The 18706-nt window shown below is 39.8% G+C and overlaps 1 protein-coding gene and 1 long non-coding RNA gene across 8 annotated transcripts in view; one reads left to right on the forward strand and one right to left on the reverse strand.

Annotated features, from left to right (window-relative positions):
• Window positions 1-17094, forward strand: part of FAM114A1 (family with sequence similarity 114 member A1) — a 66621-nt gene extending 49527 nt beyond the window's left edge. For all 7 annotated transcript variants that reach the window (XM_061419923.1, XM_061419924.1, XM_061419928.1 and 4 more), the window contains 6 exons: window positions 3640-3731; window positions 5468-5629; window positions 6731-6870; window positions 9546-9618; window positions 13330-13383; window positions 15521-17094. In XM_061419923.1, coding sequence (XP_061275907.1) covers window positions 3640-3731; window positions 5468-5629; window positions 6731-6870; window positions 9546-9618; window positions 13330-13383; window positions 15521-15622 — 623 coding nt within the window. In that variant the 3' untranslated portion in view covers window positions 15623-17094. The remainder of the gene's footprint in view (window positions 1-3639; window positions 3732-5467; window positions 5630-6730; window positions 6871-9545; window positions 9619-13329; window positions 13384-15520) is intronic.
• On the reverse strand, window positions 11476-15521 carry LOC133249462 (uncharacterized). Its single transcript, XR_009736973.1, has 2 exons — window positions 14257-15521; window positions 11476-14170 (listed from the first exon to the last, which is right to left on the reverse strand). It is a non-coding gene; the product is annotated as an uncharacterized LOC133249462 (long non-coding RNA).
• Window positions 17095-18706: the final 1612 nt, after the last annotated feature.

Below are 18706 nucleotides of genomic sequence, written 5' to 3' on the forward strand. Positions count from 1 at the left end.
CAGCTTGCTTAGGAAATGGTAGATTCGTCTCTCCTTAAGTGACGGAACCCTGTTACCTCCCATAATACAATATGTTCATTTTCCTAAAGGAAATCTCCAGATTATCAAAACACTACTAATTTTAATTAATTTAATAAATAGATGTCATTTAAATGCCTAAAGAAGAACCGGAGAGAAGAATAGCAGGGTTGTCATTAAATCAATCCAGGTATGATGGAGTGTTACAAACTCCAGAAAGGTGAGGGATTAACTAAAAGCTGTCAAGAACAATCTCGTCAGTGAGAGCAAGTAGACAATCCAGGAGCCAAATTCTAGGAGAAACCAGAGCTTTTTCATCATATTTTTTCTTGTAAGCACTTATATTTCTATAATACCTCTAACACCTAAATAATTTATTTGATCGTCTCAGAAAATGTAATAAACTGTCATTTTTAGATAAATTTAATATTGGGCTCCTCTGTTTTTAATAATGTTAACTAATGATTTGCATGTTTGTCTTTCCAGCAACACATAATTTTATTACACTGCCATGGGTCTCTAATTTGGTTTCCCACTGTTGTAAGGAGATTTTTAAAAGCTATTTCCTCTTTTCACTGCCTTGGTGAAAAACTTCTCAGCAACATGTACAGACCAAGAATTGTAGTAATAGGTCTTCTTTGTTGCAACACTATCATCTGTGTTTTTATCTACTTTCATTTTTCTCTGTGATGATTTTCCTAAAATGTTTGCTCTAAGTTATTGGTATATTTCTCTGTTTTATGAAACAAATGCACATTTGAAAACTGGAGATACACAGAGTACATATATCCTAATTTAGTATGGATTACTTTCAAATATTTTTAATCTCCCTATGTTTATATCTTTGTAGCATATAACAATATCGTTATATAAAACTTTAGTGTTTACAAAATGCTTACACATTTGTTTTATTTGGTCCTTACAATAACACTAAAAAGGAGATGGGTGGGTTTTCTTATCCTAAATTTACAGAAGAGGAAGTGGAAGCTAAGAAGCCTTGTGACTGGCCCCAGTCACAGAGCCACTAACTGCAGGAGCTAGGGAAGAACTCCAGCCTCAAGTCAGGCTCTTTCTGCCCACACAGATGAGAAGGACCACGCAGCTGGGGAATGAGAACCTGTGGGAACCGCCCTTCTAACTTTGCCCACTTAGAGAGGGTGAGACCAAGACCTCTGACCAGCAGAGAGAGAATCTCAATTTTTGATGGAATCCCATTCGCTTTCTCTCTAATTCTCTCTTTGTAGGCCTCCAATTCTCCCTTTTTCTGCTTGTCACTAATGCCTTTCTCATCCTGGAAGGCTAGGTGCAAGCATCACCTCCTTCTGGAAGCTTTCTTAATACCCACGATCAAGCTTTACAACAGCCTGCTCTATCTGAGCACTCGCCTTACGGATTTTTATGATTTGCTTGTATCACTTCACCATGGACAAAGACAGCCATCTCTCGACCCCAGGGCATATGCCTCCCTCTGCCGGCCACAGCTACCCTGGCCCCCATCCATGTGACTCACTCCCCTCCTCCTCTGGGCTCTTACTCAAAAGTCACTGTCTCAGCTGCTCCCCACTGGAGATTCTTAACCCCCAGCTGTCCCTATTCCTCTTCCTTGGTTTCTTCTTCTCCATAAAGCTTCTTTCCTGACTTATATGCTTTCCATCTCTAGTATCTTTATTGATCTGCTCCCCGGTGAGAATAAGTATATAAATTCTAGGGGATGATAAACTGATACAGGTCTGGCTATCTTGACAAGCTGCTGATTAACCATTTTGTCTATAAAACAGAAACAAAGACAGGCGGACAAGTGTTAGCTACAGAATTTCTCACACAGCTCAGGCCTCTCTGAAGCTGCCATCTTCACCCACTAATGTAAGCCAGGTATTTCCTTCTCATGGGGTTTTGAGATCATGTAGTCAGGCCAGACCAGAGAAGGCAATGGCACCCCACTCCAGTACTCTTGCCTGGAAAATCCATGGACAGAGGAGCCTGGTGGGCTGCAGTCCATGGGGTCGCTAAGAGTCGGGCACAACTGAACGACTTCACTTTCACTTTTCACTTTCATGCATTGGAGAAGGAAATGGCAACCCACTCCAGTGTTCTTGCCTGGAGAATCCCAGGGGCGGGGAAGTCTGGTGGGCTGCTGTCTCTGGGGTCACACAGAGTCGGACACGACTGAAGTGACTTAGCAGCAGCAGCAGCAGCAGTCAGGCCAGACAAATGATGCTTTTATACTGTAACCTCTCCTCACCCCAGACTAGTGATACAACCCACAGTGGAATCAATTCTTTTATTGATTTATTTTTTATTAAGGTATAGTTGAATTACAGTGTTGTGTTAATTGCTGCTATACAGCAAAGTGACTCAGTTATATATGCATTCTTTTTCGTATTATTTTGTGTTATGGTTTATCACGGGATATGGAGTGTCTTTCCCTGTGCTGTGCAGTAGGACCTTGTTGTTAATCCATTCTATTCATATATATACCAGTTTGCATCTGCTAACCCCAAACTCCCACTCCTACCCTCTCCCACCCACCTCCGCCTTGGCAACCAGTCTATTCTCTATGTCCTTGATTTTGTTTCCGTTTCACAGGTAGATTCATTTGTGTCATATTTTAGATTCCACAATAAGTGATATCATATGGTGTTTGTCTTTCTCTTTCGGACTTACTTCACTTAGTACAATAATCTCTAGTTGCATGAAATCAATTCTTTAGCACTAATCAGAAACTTTAAAAATGGCCTCAACTTGTAGATTTAAATGAGAGATAGAAGATGGTAACTTTTAAAGATCTCTCCTTTTTATTGCCCATCAATGAGATTAATTTTATTTCATGTATATGACATGCTATATAATCAATATATTAGTAAATATGGTACAACTGATTAGTAAATTATTTTTCAATAAATATTCATTTTAATCACCTGTTATGTTCCAGGCACTGTGTTAGATTCTCTGGATTCAAGAATGAGCAAAACAAATACCATCTGTACTCTCAGGTAGCTTCCAATCTGGAGGGAAGACATACCATTATGAAATATTGTATGACCAGGCAGGTCCTAGGAAACCATGAGAAGTTTCTCCAGAGATATGTTGTTATAGGTATTAAGATAAAAGTAGATGATCCACGGAGACTAATTCTGCTTGCTCAGCACTGTGGCTCTGTGGACACAAAAGGGCGCCCTGGGGTATCATTAAGGGTTGCAATGCTAAGCATAACAATACTATAAGCCTTAAATACAGTGTTGTCCCAGGGCTCTCAGGCCTGAGAAACGTCATTAATTTGTTCATGCAGTCATTCAACAAATCGATGCTGACCGTCTATGCCTGTTATGGTATACATGGTCCCTCCCTGCCTTCATGTGCCCTTCAGTCCAGCCCGGGGGCGCCCCAGCTAGAGCTGTGAGCAGCAAGGCTTTACCAGGCCCCCGCCCAGCTGCAGCCTGCTACCTCGCCACTGTGCTTGAATATCCAGGCACGGCTCATCTTCGCCCGGCAGCTGGAGGGCGGGCTGCTGCCACCCCCCACTTGTACTCTGACCGCAGGCTGTAAGTTTGGGGGAGCTGCCACATTCTGCAGGATGAAAAATAAATCATGCTTCTTACTTCTGTCATTTTCTATTTCCAGGCATAGAAGAAAACAAAGAAGAGTTTGCTAGCATGCTTACAGAGCTTCTCTTTGAATTACATGTTGCAGCCACACCTGACAAACTCAATAAGGTCAGCCCATCTGAGTCTGAATGTTTGTTTGTTTGTTTAAAAAGGTCTTGGTTGTAAAATTCCAGAGATTCACCTGAAATAGAAAAACCCCCAAGCCCCAAATGGCACGTGGTGGGAGAGGAGTCCCAGGCCAGCAATTAAGATTTGATGAGGCAACATCAGGAAATGTAACTGTTAAGAACATGCTAGGCTGTGTGATGAGACCTGCATTTTAGTTGCAGCTTCACTGGTGTGATCTTGAACAAGTCACTTGTCCACAAAATAGGATTTTATTCAAAGCAGGGTTATCTCCAGCCTACGGGAGGAAAGAGGCAGAATTGCCAAAGGGCTTTTGCAAGTTCCATCTCCTTTCACCTCGAAAGTAACATGCCAGAATCAGACAGAGAAAGCACACCAGCCAGAGCCAGGTCACCCCCATGACCCTTCCCACTGGAAAGCTGGTGCCTCGTCCTGTCTAAGATCTAAGGCCATCCGGGCTTTCACGGTCTGGCTTCCTCTGATAGTAACACAGGATGTTTTGCAAGTTCGTACAGGTCTTGCTATAGCATTTCTTAATAAGGTCACTGAGCATTAATTACTTAAAATGGCGTCATTTCCCCCCTTCTCTCTCTCTTTCTTTTTCTTCTTTTTAACAATGAGTGATTGACACGGGTCCTCACTCATCAAGGTGAGTGAGGAAAGGGCAGACTGAGGCAGGGAGGTGCAGAGATGAGTAATTCTTTATCTCTGATAGAGGTCACCAATTCTGGCAGGTCAGTGACTTGAACACAGTGGGGAAATTGCCTCATTCATCTCCGTGCAGCAGCTGCCACTGCTCAGACAGTGTGTGTGTGGTGCCTCCAAGGTCTCACTGGTTTACTTACATAGTCAAGTAAACCTTTGTCCCTAAAAGAGGACACACCAAGGGTAGTTTGGTTGGATTTTGTCCCCAAATCTTCTCCCAGTTAACTTTCCATCAACACTCTGTGTTATGTGTTTGACGTGCAAGCTTTCAAATGAGAAGTCAGTTTCACACAAGCTCAGATAAAACTTAAGCAAACAGCTTAAACTGCAATGCAAAAGCTAGTGAGTCTGCCCTTTGAAAATCCAGGGAATAATACATAGGGAAGGTGGTTTCTGCTTGGTCAATAACTTTAAAGGCCACATGTTGCTCAAATTGCACTCATGTGAAATGAAATTAATCAAAGTTCTCTCCTCCCCCACCACCACCCTGAGGTCAGAAGACCTGGCATGGCTGGAGAGGAGCAGAGCCATCCTTCATCTTCCCAGTGTGATACATGATTAGGTTCATGAAACACTGAGGGCTTCATGAAACATGGCAGAAGAAGAGATTTGCTTTAGCAATGACCCTGGCTAAATTTCATTTATGTATATATATTTGTATGTATATATTCTATCGTGCTTTTATAGTTGGTCAGGAAAAGTGAAAAATATACTATGGCTTTTCCACAGTGACTATCTGAATATCATTTTAGAATGCTTTCCAAAACTTTCTCTGGCCCTGCGGTATTCTCTGCATACATTCTTTCTATTATGTCCCTTTTCTTACTGTATTTTACCAGAAAGCAACAACAAGGTGTTTTTAAGGAGGTTGAATAATTGCCCCACCACTCTTTAAACGTACCGAAAACCACCCTTCATGGATTAGGATTTGATCCATGTCATGGGGTTGGCTTTTGTGTCTCTGTATTTGTACAATAGAGATATTGCTTTGGTTGCGGGGGGGTCCTTTGCAGGCCATGAAAAAAGCTCATGACTGGGTGGAAGAGGATCAAACTGTGGTATCAGTAGATGTGGCTGAAGAGTCAGAAGACAAAACTGAGAAGGAAGAAAAGGAAGAGAAACCTGAAAACCCTGAAGAAGACAAGATGAAAGAAAAGACAAATAAGACAGTGGAGGTAAACATGTTACAGATCATCCACCTAAGAGCAGTAATACGTACATTTTATTAGCAGCTTAATTGTAAGTGAGGCAAAGCCATTTCATTTTCATTTGTACCCTATTCCACACTAATATGAGTATTAATGTAATAAACACTAAGATCCCTCTACGCCAAGACATTTCATGACTTAGCACAGATATTGTAGCCTTCCTCCATAGCTTTACGATTATAATTTAAAGGAAAAAAGATCTTTAAGAACATAGTTGATTTATTCTTTAGGGTAAAATTCCATCCTGTATGCAAATTTGTAACTGTAAAATGTCTTTATGCCCTTCAACTAATGAGGTAATTGAAGCTTTTTTGAAAAAATTTCATTTCCATAGTTTTTATTCTGTAGTTTAATAAATTTATATGTGCATAATTTAGAAGCTGCCTGTGTTAAAAAAATGTGTTTGCAATAACTTTTACATTGAATTTTAGATAAAATGAGTTTGCAATAACTTTTACATTGAATTTTAGATAAAGAAACTTACAATTTAGATCACTCTAAAGAAAAGTGTATACTGAGGTCTATTCATTCAGCCATCCTTCTACACGCTTTCTTGCGTATCTGCCTGTTGTGTGCCCAGCATCACACTGAGAACTGGGGCGTGTACATGTGTGTGCTCAGTTGCTCAGTTGTGTCTGAGTCTTTGTGACTCCATGAGCCTAACCTGCCAGACTCCTCTGTCCATGGAATTTTCCAGGCAAGAAAACTGGAATGGGTTGCCATTTCCTTCTCCAGGAGATCTTACCTACCCAGGGATCGAACCCATGTATTTTGCATCTCCTGCATTGGCAGGCGGATTCTTTACCAGTTGGGCCACCAGGGAAGCCCGAGAACTGGGGACCCAGCTATAAAGAAGGATTGTCATGTCCCTGGGACCTGGTGACACTTCTATTTTATGGTAGCATTTCCATTTAGAATAGTCTATCCATTAAACTTTGGGTTATTTTTTTAAGGTCATATTTGTTAGGTTTTCTTCCCAAGAATTATTTTTTTTTTTTAATGTCACAAGATCTTTTAGAAAGTATCTGCTCAGTGAGTAATTTTCTGACTTATACTTTTTGCTTTCAGGAAGTATACATGCTGTCCATTGAAAGCCTGGCAGAAGTAACAGCTCGCTGTATTGAACAGCTTCATAAAGTAGCAGAATTAATTCTTCATGGACAAGAAGAAGAAAAATCAGCTCAGGACCAAGCAAAAGTTCTGATAAAGTAAATGTTACTTTTAATTCTTATTTCTCAAATTTTATGTATTTGTGTCATTCAAACGCACACAGACCCATGTACACCTTTGGCTACTACAGATTCCAGCTTCATGTCAACTAGTTCCATTGTTCTGTGGTCATCTTGAGAAATAAGGACTCTCTTAAGAAATGAACATGCTAGGGAGAATAGTAATAGTTAGCTAGACATTCCAAGAATTATTTTTGGAGAGATTTAAGGGAATATACCTTAAATCATTCAGAGCTAAGTATTTGTTTTAGTAGGTCAGGGTCTTGGAAGTACAAACTTTTGAAGATAATTACATTTTCAACATGCCACACAAATAGAGAAAAGACACCTTAATGGACTTCTCAGCTAGTTTCATAGAAATATACAAACCACCCCCACTGTTCCTAGGGACATACACCAGCTCTGCATATTCTGAATCTGGCAATGATGGTCACTATTGTAAGCCAGGTCACTGTGGATTGCTTGTGTGTACATATTTGCTGTAATATGTTTGTTCTTCAATAAGCTACTGTTATTAGTTTATCTAGTGAAATAAAAATGTGTATATATATATAATGTTATATACATGAAAATAGCTGGTATCAAGTGTTCATTAAAATAGTTGATTATGGAAGTGAAGAATAAGCCATTAACTTTTAGGCACATGACTATATGCTGTGGTATAGAGAACTAACACAGATCCACATGCGCTCTCATTATTATAAATATATAGACACAGGAGCCAAAATAAAGAGCCTCCTAAAATATATGGGTGCACGCGCACGTGCACCCACACACACGTCTGAACACTTTCACTCAACTAGTCTTCTCTTATTACTAAATTCAGCAATGTAGGTTGGGCAGAAAATTTTTAGTGGAAAGACCTTCCCCAAACTCATTCTTAGTGTCTTCGGTGGCATTTTTCCTCACTTGTCCAGATTTGGCAAATCTGGTTTAGATTTTCATATCTAAATATGTGGAAATCAAAGATATTATAAGCCCTGCACAATCCTGCCCTTAAAATGTGTACAAAGAATATGCACTTGTCTCAGTGTAGTGGGAAAAGGAAACAGTAAATAGGAAAAGTTTAAAGTATTGAGGAAAAATCTGAGTACTCTTTACGTTGGTGATTTGAAAGAGGAGGGCTGAAGTCAGAGGTTTCTGAGTATGGAAAGCAGAGCCGTACCCTTAGCTCCTTTCCTGTTCCCAGCCCCTGACTGTCCCAACCTTACCAAGCTGCTCCAAAAAAAACGAAGTAAGGCCTCATATATGTCTGTATAATAAGTGCCTTACCATCCATGTGCCCAAGAACATAGGCAGAACTACTCTTTGCCATCTCCAGCTTTACTCCTGACCCTTTTTTGCAGATAAGTCTTGGATGGGTGGATGGGTGGAAGGGGGGATAGATGGATATAAGGCAACATACCTGAATACATAGTTTAGACACAACCCCTTATTTATCAGAATGAAACTTATTCCCACTGACATCACTAAATCTTTTAATGTAAGATTCTTAACTTGGAGTTATTGTTTTGCTAATAGTATTTTAATCACTGTTCATGTAAGTATATATACTTGTTAAAAGCGGGGGGCAGGGGATGATTTGGGAGAATGGCATTGAAACATGTGTAATATCATATAAGAAACAAATCGCCAGTCCAGGTTTGATGCAGGATACAGGATGCTTAGGGCTGGTGCATTGGGATGACCCAGAGGGATGGTATGGGGAGGGAGGTGGGACGGGGGTTCAGGATTGGGAACACATGTACACCCGTGGCGGATTCATGTTGATGTATGGCAAAACCAATACAATATTGTAAAGTAAAAAAAAAAATTGCAGTCGTGGGCTTTCCCTTAGGGATTCTGTTGTATAGCATTTTGTTTATTAGGGAAACAGTAGCTACTATAAAAAATAAATCCTTAAATTTTAGTGGCTTAAAAAAAAATTGGGCAGTATGCACATTGTTAGGTAATTAGGTTTTCAGTTTTTGTCATCATCTTCTATATTACGACAAATACTGCTTTGTTAAATATTTGTATCTACCTTGTGTTATTTTCTTGGGGTAAAGTCCTACACATAGAAAGGCTGGAATAAACACAGAGTTTTGATGTAAGTCTTAAAAAACATATTCTACAGTATCTTTGATTTGAGGTGTCTCATAAAAACATAATCAAGATATAAAGAGACATCTGAGTTTGAATTCCAGCTCTATGATATTCTTGTCCTAAGCAAGTTACTTAACCTTCTTAAATGTCAATTTCTTCATTTATAAAATGGGAATAATCACAGACCCTAATGAAGCCATTATGAGGATTTAATGTGATTATGCATACAAACATACTTAACATAGTACCTCAGTGACTGTTCATTATTATTTTCAAATGACCAAAATGCTGGTCCCTTGGCAATAGTCTTAAACCCCTACACATGTGGAACTCAAGCCTGGTAATTTTCTGCATATGTTTTTGCTTCTAAAAAGAGGTAGGGTGAGAATTAGATTAAATTGTGACTGTGAGTCATGGAAGAATACTAAGGGAAATTTCTACAGAGCATCTTCAAACTTGTGTGCCCTTCTTTTAAAGGAAATTCTGTATTAGTATCAATAATTGCATTAACAATCCAATTATTTTCCCTTACTAAAAATCCCCAAATCTCTTTTTTTTCCTTCTTTCAGATTAACTACTGCAATGTGCAAAGAAGTGGCCTCCTTATCAGAGAAGTTTACAAATTCTTTAACCACTGTTGGGGTAAGACTGTAATATGGGCTCTTTTTTCCACCTTTTTTTAAGGGAAGGTCTGTTAGGGGCTGTGAGATGAAGTAGAGGACGGAATGCCTTCTTTGATAGCTCCACAAGCAGAGAAGTGCAGCCAAGACATTTACTAAAATGAGGCTTGAGCATCTTCTTTGGCAACAGGTGGCTCGAGGCTCTCATCCGATTGAGTTCTAGACGCGACCGTATCAGTTATACAAGATATCGGGTGGATTTTCAAAACATCTCTGGGTCTCATTTCCTTCATTTGTTAAAGAAAAAATATCAAATGAAGATTCCTTCTATTACTTAATATCTGTGATATATAATACCAAAATCTCTATTAAAATAATTCATTCTTAATATTCACATTCACTTGTCCTCAAAGCTTATTTTATAAGCCACACAAGCTTTATTGTTACACTTCAACTTTAACCAAAAGAAAAAATATTATCAACCAATCTGTAGAAGTGTTTCTGTTCTCAAAGTAACAAATTTGAGAGGTTTGGCATTCCTTGGAGATGTGGCTTCTGGTTATTTTCTTGAGAAATCAGTCATGTTATATAACTCAACCTAGTGGGACTGGAGGAGACAGTGGAAGTTATTCCTTTTCAAGCTTTCCACGTTTCCTTTAAGGCCCTGGATGCAAGGGCAGATGGTTCTTTACATGAGAAACAGCAAGTTTTGCTTCCTGTCTTAGCTAGGGTGTTTGGGTAATAAATGTATTAGTGTCCTAGGGCTGCCTTGACAAGTACCACACACTGGGTGACCAGCACAACCTCAACTATTTAAATCTGTAAAGCCCTATCTCCAAATAAGGTCACATTCTGATATACTGGAGGTAAGGGCTTCAACATCTCTCTTTGGGGACCACAATTCAATCCATGACAGGCAGTAAAGGAACTTTATTAAAGGTGGTGGAGATGTATGAGCAGCTGTGGGGACTCCTCAGCACAGCTCATGTACCTTCTCTCTGGAGCGTTGCTATTAATATTAATGTGACTCAACTCCAGCAGTTCCCAGTTCTCTCCCTTCAAATTCCAGGATCCTGGGTGAGAAGGTTTGAAAGGCTCAATAGCATGCCTCAGATATCCATCTGGTGTCACCAGTGGTGACCGAGGACAGAGTCATTGCATGTAGACCTACCTGGCTGCTGCAACGCACCTCCCCTCACCCCAGGAGAAGGGCAGTTCTCAAAAAAAAAAAAAAAAATCAGAAATGACTGGGGACTGACTGTCAGGAGATGTGTGCCTCCCACACTTCTGTAAGTGGCTTAGTTAATAAAGGATGAGCTACATACCAATGATTCATTCTGCTGTCAGAGAATATGGTCTGCCTCTCCTATTTTACAAAACACCAGCTTTTAATATTTGTCTGATTTTAAGCCTTCAGCAGCAGAGCTTCACTGTAAGCAGGTAGAGTGAAGGGGGGCTGCAGGTAGAAGCTTATTCATGGAATAGGCTTGACAAAGTGCATTTATGTGCTCAGCATTGCCTAGGTTAACTGATGCTTGTCGACCTTGGTGTTACTGCTAGATTTACAGAGAAGTGTGAAGTCTTAATCAGAATGGAATGACCTTGGTGACTTGGCTTCCCACGGCTCTACTGTATCTTCTTCTCACTCTTTCCACTTTTTTCCAGTTTACTACCTGAGACACTGAGTCCCGGAGGGGTGAACTAATTCACCCAGACTTCTCAGTTAGTCTCTCAACTCCCAGTTGGCTGCCCATCAGACTCAGGAGGCAGACAGCTAACTGGCTGTCTATGGTTTCCTAGTGATGAGGATATATATGTCTTTGTGTATATGTGCTCTATGTTTTTTATGATTCATGTTAAACATGAATTTATTTTTAAAATTTATTTATTTTTAATTGAAGGACAATTGCTTTACAGTATTGCATTGGTTTCTACCAAACATCAACATGAAACAGCCATGGGTATACCTATGCTAAACATTAATTTATTTACATTGATTGGTAATATTCATGGTATTGCTTTCCATTCTCTTTAAGGTAGTGTATTCCAACACAATGCTTCTCAAACCTTAATGTGCAAGCAAATACCCTAGAGATCTTATTAAATGCAGATTTTGATTCAGTGGGTCTTGGATGAGCACTGAGATTCTGCATTTCTAACAAGCTCCCAGGTGGTAGTAGTGCTCCTGATTCATATCCTACTTTTTGAGTAGCAAAGTTCTAGCAGATAAGTATGTACTTGAATGAATATACACACAAAAATGAATGAATATACACACATATACACATAAAATACACACACACGTGTGTCCGAATGTTTGTATATACAAAATCAGGAATACACAAATTATCATTTTGAAGAAGGAAAAAACCAGATCTAAAGATAGTTTATGAAATGCCATCTCACCACAACAGTACCTCTCATCTTGTGCTGTAATAAATCATTCACATCAAGTCATTGTTTCTGTTCTCTAAAAGAGCCATTATTCATAACTTGAAGTTAATGAGTGTATATTGCTCTCCAGACTCTATTTAAATTGCTTGCACATCTCATTGATTCTGAAAGCCGATGTCATTTTATTGCCCTCATTTTGATTATAATTTAGAGGTTTATTGATAATCAAATAAACATGAAAGCAAACCATAATGGATTTTCTGGTTACTTACTAAAATGACTAGGTTTTTAAAGAGTTTTTTCCCAAGACTCCATTATGCTTTCCCCAGTAAGACATTACTTAGCCCTCAGTAGAGTAATGTCAATGAAAGTGGGCTGCTCTGGGAAGATAGACTTCATTTATATCCTTTTGTTTACCATAATAACATTTTTCGAGTACCGTGAGAGAAAACAGCCTATTAAGATTGTCGTCTCTCTTTCTAGTCCCTTTAATTATTTATTGTCTAAGAGTAGACTGAACATTTTAGATAGAGAAGACTGTTGATTAATGGACCAATAGCAGACGTAATAATAATGGTTACATGGACACTAACACTTTTTGAACACCTGCTTAACACCGAACTCTGTATTCTGCGCTTTACGTATATTTATGTTTTGCAAACTGGAATCTGCCAACCTGTTTGCAAGTTATATTCAAGAGTATTTTAACTTTGCTGCCAACCTAGAAGACGTACTCTAAAACCAAGTACCTGTGCTTGCATTTAAAGGAAAAACAGACAGACTAGGGCTGGGACTAGGGAGGCAAGTAAAGGTACTTAACCTGTCTACCAAATTTAAGGGGACCATCTCTCAAAAAGAGACAAAGAGACAACCTCAGTCATCTAGATAGATGCAATATTTTAAAAATCAAAATGAACACCAAAAGTCATGATGAACAAAATATAAAAATTTTAAGTAAAGACTGAAGCTGACTCTGTCCAACTCAATCTCACTCACCTCCCCCTAATCCTAGACCTGCTACAAGATTTGAATGGTTTAAAAGGTCTGAGTTTAAATTTCTAGCTACATGACCTTAAATAACTTGCTCAACCTTCCTGATTCATATTTTCTCATCTGTGAATCAGAGTTATCGTGGTCCCTGCCTACCCCCTAAGATTTCTGTGGAAATTAAATGAGATCGTGTAGGGGAAGCACCAAGTATGAAGCCTGATGTATAGTAAGCATCCCACTTCTCCCCTTCTTCTCTAAGAGATCCCTCATAAAGCCAGCGTCTTAACACTTTGACAAGCCTTGGAGTACAAGCACCTAATCTGTCAATTTCATACTTTTGATTCCACAGAGCAACCAGAAGGCCGAGGTCCTTAACCCCATGATCAATAGCGTATTGTTAGAGGTAAGTGGCTGCCCAGAGAGAAAATGCTTCTGAATTAAACCTAATGTTAGAGCTACACGTTTTGTCTTTCTCCCAGGCAGCAAGTATTACTGCAGTTCTAAATTTTATCGTCTACAGTCTTTTCTGAGTACATTTGTATAGTTCAACCAGCTGTAAACCCTCGAGTGAAACAACAATACCTAATTTTCAAGAATTCCTGATTATAAAGAGAAATGCTAAGCTTGCACATTATTTCTGTCGCTGTTTCCTCTGGCAGAAGCACATTTCTGCTGCCAAGTTTGACACCAGATTTAACACTGTGATTATTGGCTGCAACGAGGGATTCTTGCTCAATGGTGATTTTTTGTAAAACTGGGAACTTCCCTCCATTCACAATAAACTTGGGTTTAGCCGGGTCTAAGCTCCAGACTGGCAACAAATGACAGGTAAATATTTAGCATCTGCCCATTCACTAACCAGAGGCAAGATCCTCTGTGACCACTCACTCCATGGCCTGCCCACCCACCAGGACATTGTAACATGGATATGCAGCTGCCCCACACAGCTGTGGCTTTGCCAGAAGCAGCAGTGTAAAATAAAAGAAAAGGGACCTAGGACGCCTCATTCTTGACCCATAGGCACTGTGTTTCATCTGTGGCTAGTGGGGGAAATGCTTCTATTACGAATCAGCCATAAGGAACTGGCACTTCTGTAGCCCCATGGCACCCAACTGAAGCTGCAAGGTGCTGACAAGTTAAGTCTGAATATAAGCAGTGCATATACAGTGGTTTCTTGCTCTCTGAAGTACCTGTCAAATGCAAAATTTGGAAATTACAAAAGTGAGGGAGGGCTACATATAAATATATAGCAGTGCACTTGGGAATTGGGTCTTACCTTTAAGGAAGACTACCAAGGTACAGGAGTAACGGTGGTGACCCTAAGTGTTACTGCTTAAGACTCAGCCTCCCAGAGGGATGGAGTTGACATGCAGGGAAGATTCTGGAGGACAGAGCTAAAGGAAATCCAGGCAATCAGAGGCAGAACATGGAACCTGAAAACCTTTTCCTTGGCCACCCAAAAGGCCTTAGCAGATGAATTACTGTCGGTCATGAAGAGTATGAAGTCAAATCGTTTATTCATTCCTTTGGTGGAAGTTTTCTCCTGTTTTAATTACCTGAAACTTTAAGTGGTCTCTTGTGGAATACTGTCTGTTAGAGCACCCACGAACATGAATAACAATGTCAAATATCCAAACCAAGTGGAGGGTACCAACATGAATGGGAAGATGACAGTATTCAAGGATTTGCCATGAATAATTGCACAATAGCTCCAGTAACCCATTATTGTTTATTCATCTAAACGTGTTAGTCACTCAGTCATGTCTGACTCTTTGCCACCCCGTGGACTGTAGCCCACCAGGCTACTCTGTCCATGGGATTTTCCTGGCAAGAATACTAGAATGGGTTGCCATTTCCTTCTCCAGGGGATCGTCCCAACCCAGAGATCGAATTCAGGTCTCCTGCATTGCAGGCAAATCCTTTACCATCTGAGCCACGAGAGAAGCCCTTCTTCATCTATAGGTTAGGACAAACTACAGCCTCTTTCATGCTGTGCTTTTGTGTTATTTCAGGGCAGTGGGATTGATCTGGAAAAAGGATAAGTAAGACTGGACATAATGGGTATTGATTATACACACATAATCACCCTAAAGTGTAAATGTTAGTCACTCAGTCATGTCCAACACTTTGTATCCCCATGGACTCTGGTCATGGGATTCTCCAGGCAAGAATACTGGAGTGGGTTTCCATTTCCTTCTCCAGGGATCTTCCTGACACCAAGGATCAAACCCGGGTCCACTGCATTGCAGGCAGATTCTTTACCATGTGAGCTAAAGGAAATATACCCTAATATACCCTAAAATTCTATGGAAATGGCTTGCCTCATTATAAGTGAATTCTCCTCTCTGTTAGTGTAGATAATTCAGAGCTGGTTGCAAGCCATCCAACAAAATGTGTTTATATATGCTTTAAGCAACAGCATTAAAAGAAAAATATTCTAAAATAGTGTGGGGTTTGAGGAGAAGAACATTATCAAATGGGAAGAATTGTCAAGCTGGAACTCTGACAGTAACCCCTCAATGAGTTTTCTCCATTCCCAGGGCTGCAATAGCACCACATATATACAGGATGCCTTCCAGCTGCTGCTGCCTGTCCTGCAGGTTTCACACATCCAGACCAGCTGTTCCAAAGCACAGCCGTGACCTGGCCAGACTTCATCGTGTTAAAGGAAACGGTGAGCCCTGTTGCTCCGATGTGCATTTCATGGAAGTTTTCCATGCATCCAGCCACAGACGCCCGTTTGGAAACACTGCAAGCAATTTTGCACAGACAGTATTGAAAATGCAAGTTTAAAGACAGTATCATTTCTCTTAATGTATATGGTTGTTTTTACAAATAATTATGTTTCTTTTATGTTAATTTAAACTTTAACAGCTTTGTATTGATAATTTCCTTTAATCTAGAGTTCACTCACAAATATTCATTTCCATTTTCCTGGTTAAGCATGTTATCTTTGGCAAGTCATGAGCGGACCCTAGACTTTAAATTTCCACTTTAAATTTTCCCATTCTTATAGTATGACTTTAAATCAGTTCTTATAGTGGACTTAGTTTTATTATATAAATGCCATGGGCAGAGATAACACTACTTATAGATTTTTACCTATTATAGTGAAAGGGGAATATAGGTGTCTCTTTATAGTCATTCACTCTTCAAACAAGCATATGCTGAGCTCCTACTGTGTGCTCACAGTAGAAGAACATGATCTCACCCCAGTAGAAACAGATATTCTGAAAGAGGACTTAGACAATCATTCTGAAAATGCTTTACAATACTAATAACTTTTCTAAACCTTAAAAAATTTGATGAACAAGGTAAATAAGTATTTTTTAAAATGTTCTACCCCTCAGCAGATTGGATTTTTTCACATTCCTTGAACTTTTTTATCCAAAACTTTACATATGGGATGAAAATACATATGATAAGGGATACTAAAGAATATTTTGTTTGAAACTGACTTCTTATGACCATAAATACATAATGGCATAATCACAGAGCCGGCAAGTATTTAGATAGAATATTAGAGGGATTACAACACAGTAGACCCCCAGGACTGCACTTTAAAATCTACTACAGTTGAGTCAAGCTATTCCATGAATACACAGATCACACTCCCTGGTGGCAAATGCCATCATTGCTTCTAAAGACAGAAAATATTGATGTGTGGATAAGTAAATGATATTACAATCCAAGAGGCTGCACCGAAGACCCTGCAGCCCGGAGAGGCATGGTCAATGGGCCGTTCTCCCCTCCAGCCCCAGTGCTCACTCTGGGTAGGGGTTTCATACAACATTCTTGCCTGGGAGCCCCAGTGACATCCCTCCCAGGTGCTATCACCAGGGGTCTTACCCAGTGACTCTCTTCTGGTGAAACAAAGCTTGTACGTTAGCCTCATTCATATTTGCTTTTATTCCCCTGGTAGAATAGACCAACTTTTGTTCCATATAGGTAAAGTAGGGATCTTTTCATATCATCCTACTTCTTAGCAATTTATTTTGCAATATCCTGCATTTCATTTGTGAATCTCCTGAAACAGCCAAATGGAAAATATAAGAAGTTATTTATAGTCTGGAAAAAAATTCTCTGTAGAATTAATTAAAGGTGGTTTTCCCTACTTGCTTTTTGATTGCCTGAAATGTTTCTGCTGTTAAATCTCGAGAACAATTAATTGATGACAATGTTGGATTTGCCTCTTCATAAATTTTAGACTTTTTATGTATAGAGCAGAGGAAAGGGTTGAGATTTACAATTTCCTCATATCAGAGTTTTTTTAGCATCAGGTGAACTTATAGACGTTAACAGGAAATATAAAAGAAATAGATAGTTGCAAAGGGGCTAGAAATTAGACTTTAAGCCTTCACTCATTTAGTGCATAGCAAATTTTTAATCATGAAATGAAATATAAATCTACAAAAGAATAAGAGAATTATTTTTTAAATGGTGACATTATTTGCATTGCACTTATATGTCTTTTCGGAGAAGGCAATGGCATCCCACTCCAGTACTCTTGCCTGGAGAATCCCATGGATGGAGGAGCCTGGAAGGCTGCAGTCCATGGGGTCGCTAAGAGTCGGACACGACTGAGCGACTTCACTTTCACTTTTCACTTTCATGCATTGGAGAAGGAAATGGCAACCCACTCCAGTGTTCTTGCCTGGAGAATCCCAGGGACGGGGGAGCCTGGTGGGCTGCCGTCTATGGGGTCGCACAGAGTCGGACACGACTGAAGCGACTTAGCAGCAGCAGTAGCAGTATGTATCTTTTAATGATAGGATGTGAGGATTGCCAAGTGAAAACACAGGCTGAGAGATGATTCCTGGGGCCTAGCTCCATGGTCTGTGAATTATATTATTTAAGAGAGAATCATCATTTAAAATATATCCACTCTCCAGGATTGCTCTCTTTCAATACTGTTTTTCACCATCACTTTTAAATAATTTCTTCTTTGCTTTGCTTTAAAAGCTAGCAAAGCACATGATCCAGATCTGAGCAAATGTCAATCAGTTACTGAATCAATGATTTAACAGACTTACTCTGAAAGTTTTGTATTCCTTCAATAATCCTTTACAGAAATTGGGTTCATTTCAATCTATGCAATTACCCTGAACATGCGTGCCAGCCTTCTTTTTTTTTTTTTCTTACATCAAGTGCAAAAGAAGTTCTAGTCTAAATAGTGAATGTAGTCTTGTGCCTATGCTTGTGCCTTATTAAATAAAAAGCTTCAAAAGCATATTTCAAATTCAAAGCAAAATGCGTCCAAGAAAATTGCTTTGGGGTATTGATACATGCAGCTCTAAAGGGCAAAATCCCAACTCTTAGAGGAAAGTATTTAATCCTGAACTTCAGACAAAAGCCTCCCTTTCCTCCGGGTCTCACACTGGGCTGTACATCAAGCCCATGGTTAAATGAGCCATGTGGCTGGATGGGCAACACCAGGGATGAGCCGCTTCAGCTGCACCCACCAAGGGGTGGACCATGGACCTCAGCTGCAGAACTCCAAGGGGAAGAGGCACCCTGGACAGATTACGTCCAGATGACGTGAGAGAAATCTGAACCCAGAAATAAATGTCTCCTGTGTTTTGTATTAATAGAAGTCAGCTTCCCCAAGGTGATCCCATATCTGGAAAGTTAAATTCTGCACAGGCTGCCAGGCTGTGCTTAAGTTAGAAACAAAAGCAGGCAGATTCCAGTCACAGCCATCCCAGAGCTCTACGACATAACGTCTT

This window comes from Bos javanicus, chromosome 6, assembly GCF_032452875.1.
Source record: "Bos javanicus breed banteng chromosome 6, ARS-OSU_banteng_1.0, whole genome shotgun sequence".
NCBI classification, from domain to species: Eukaryota; Metazoa; Chordata; class Mammalia; order Artiodactyla; family Bovidae; genus Bos; species Bos javanicus.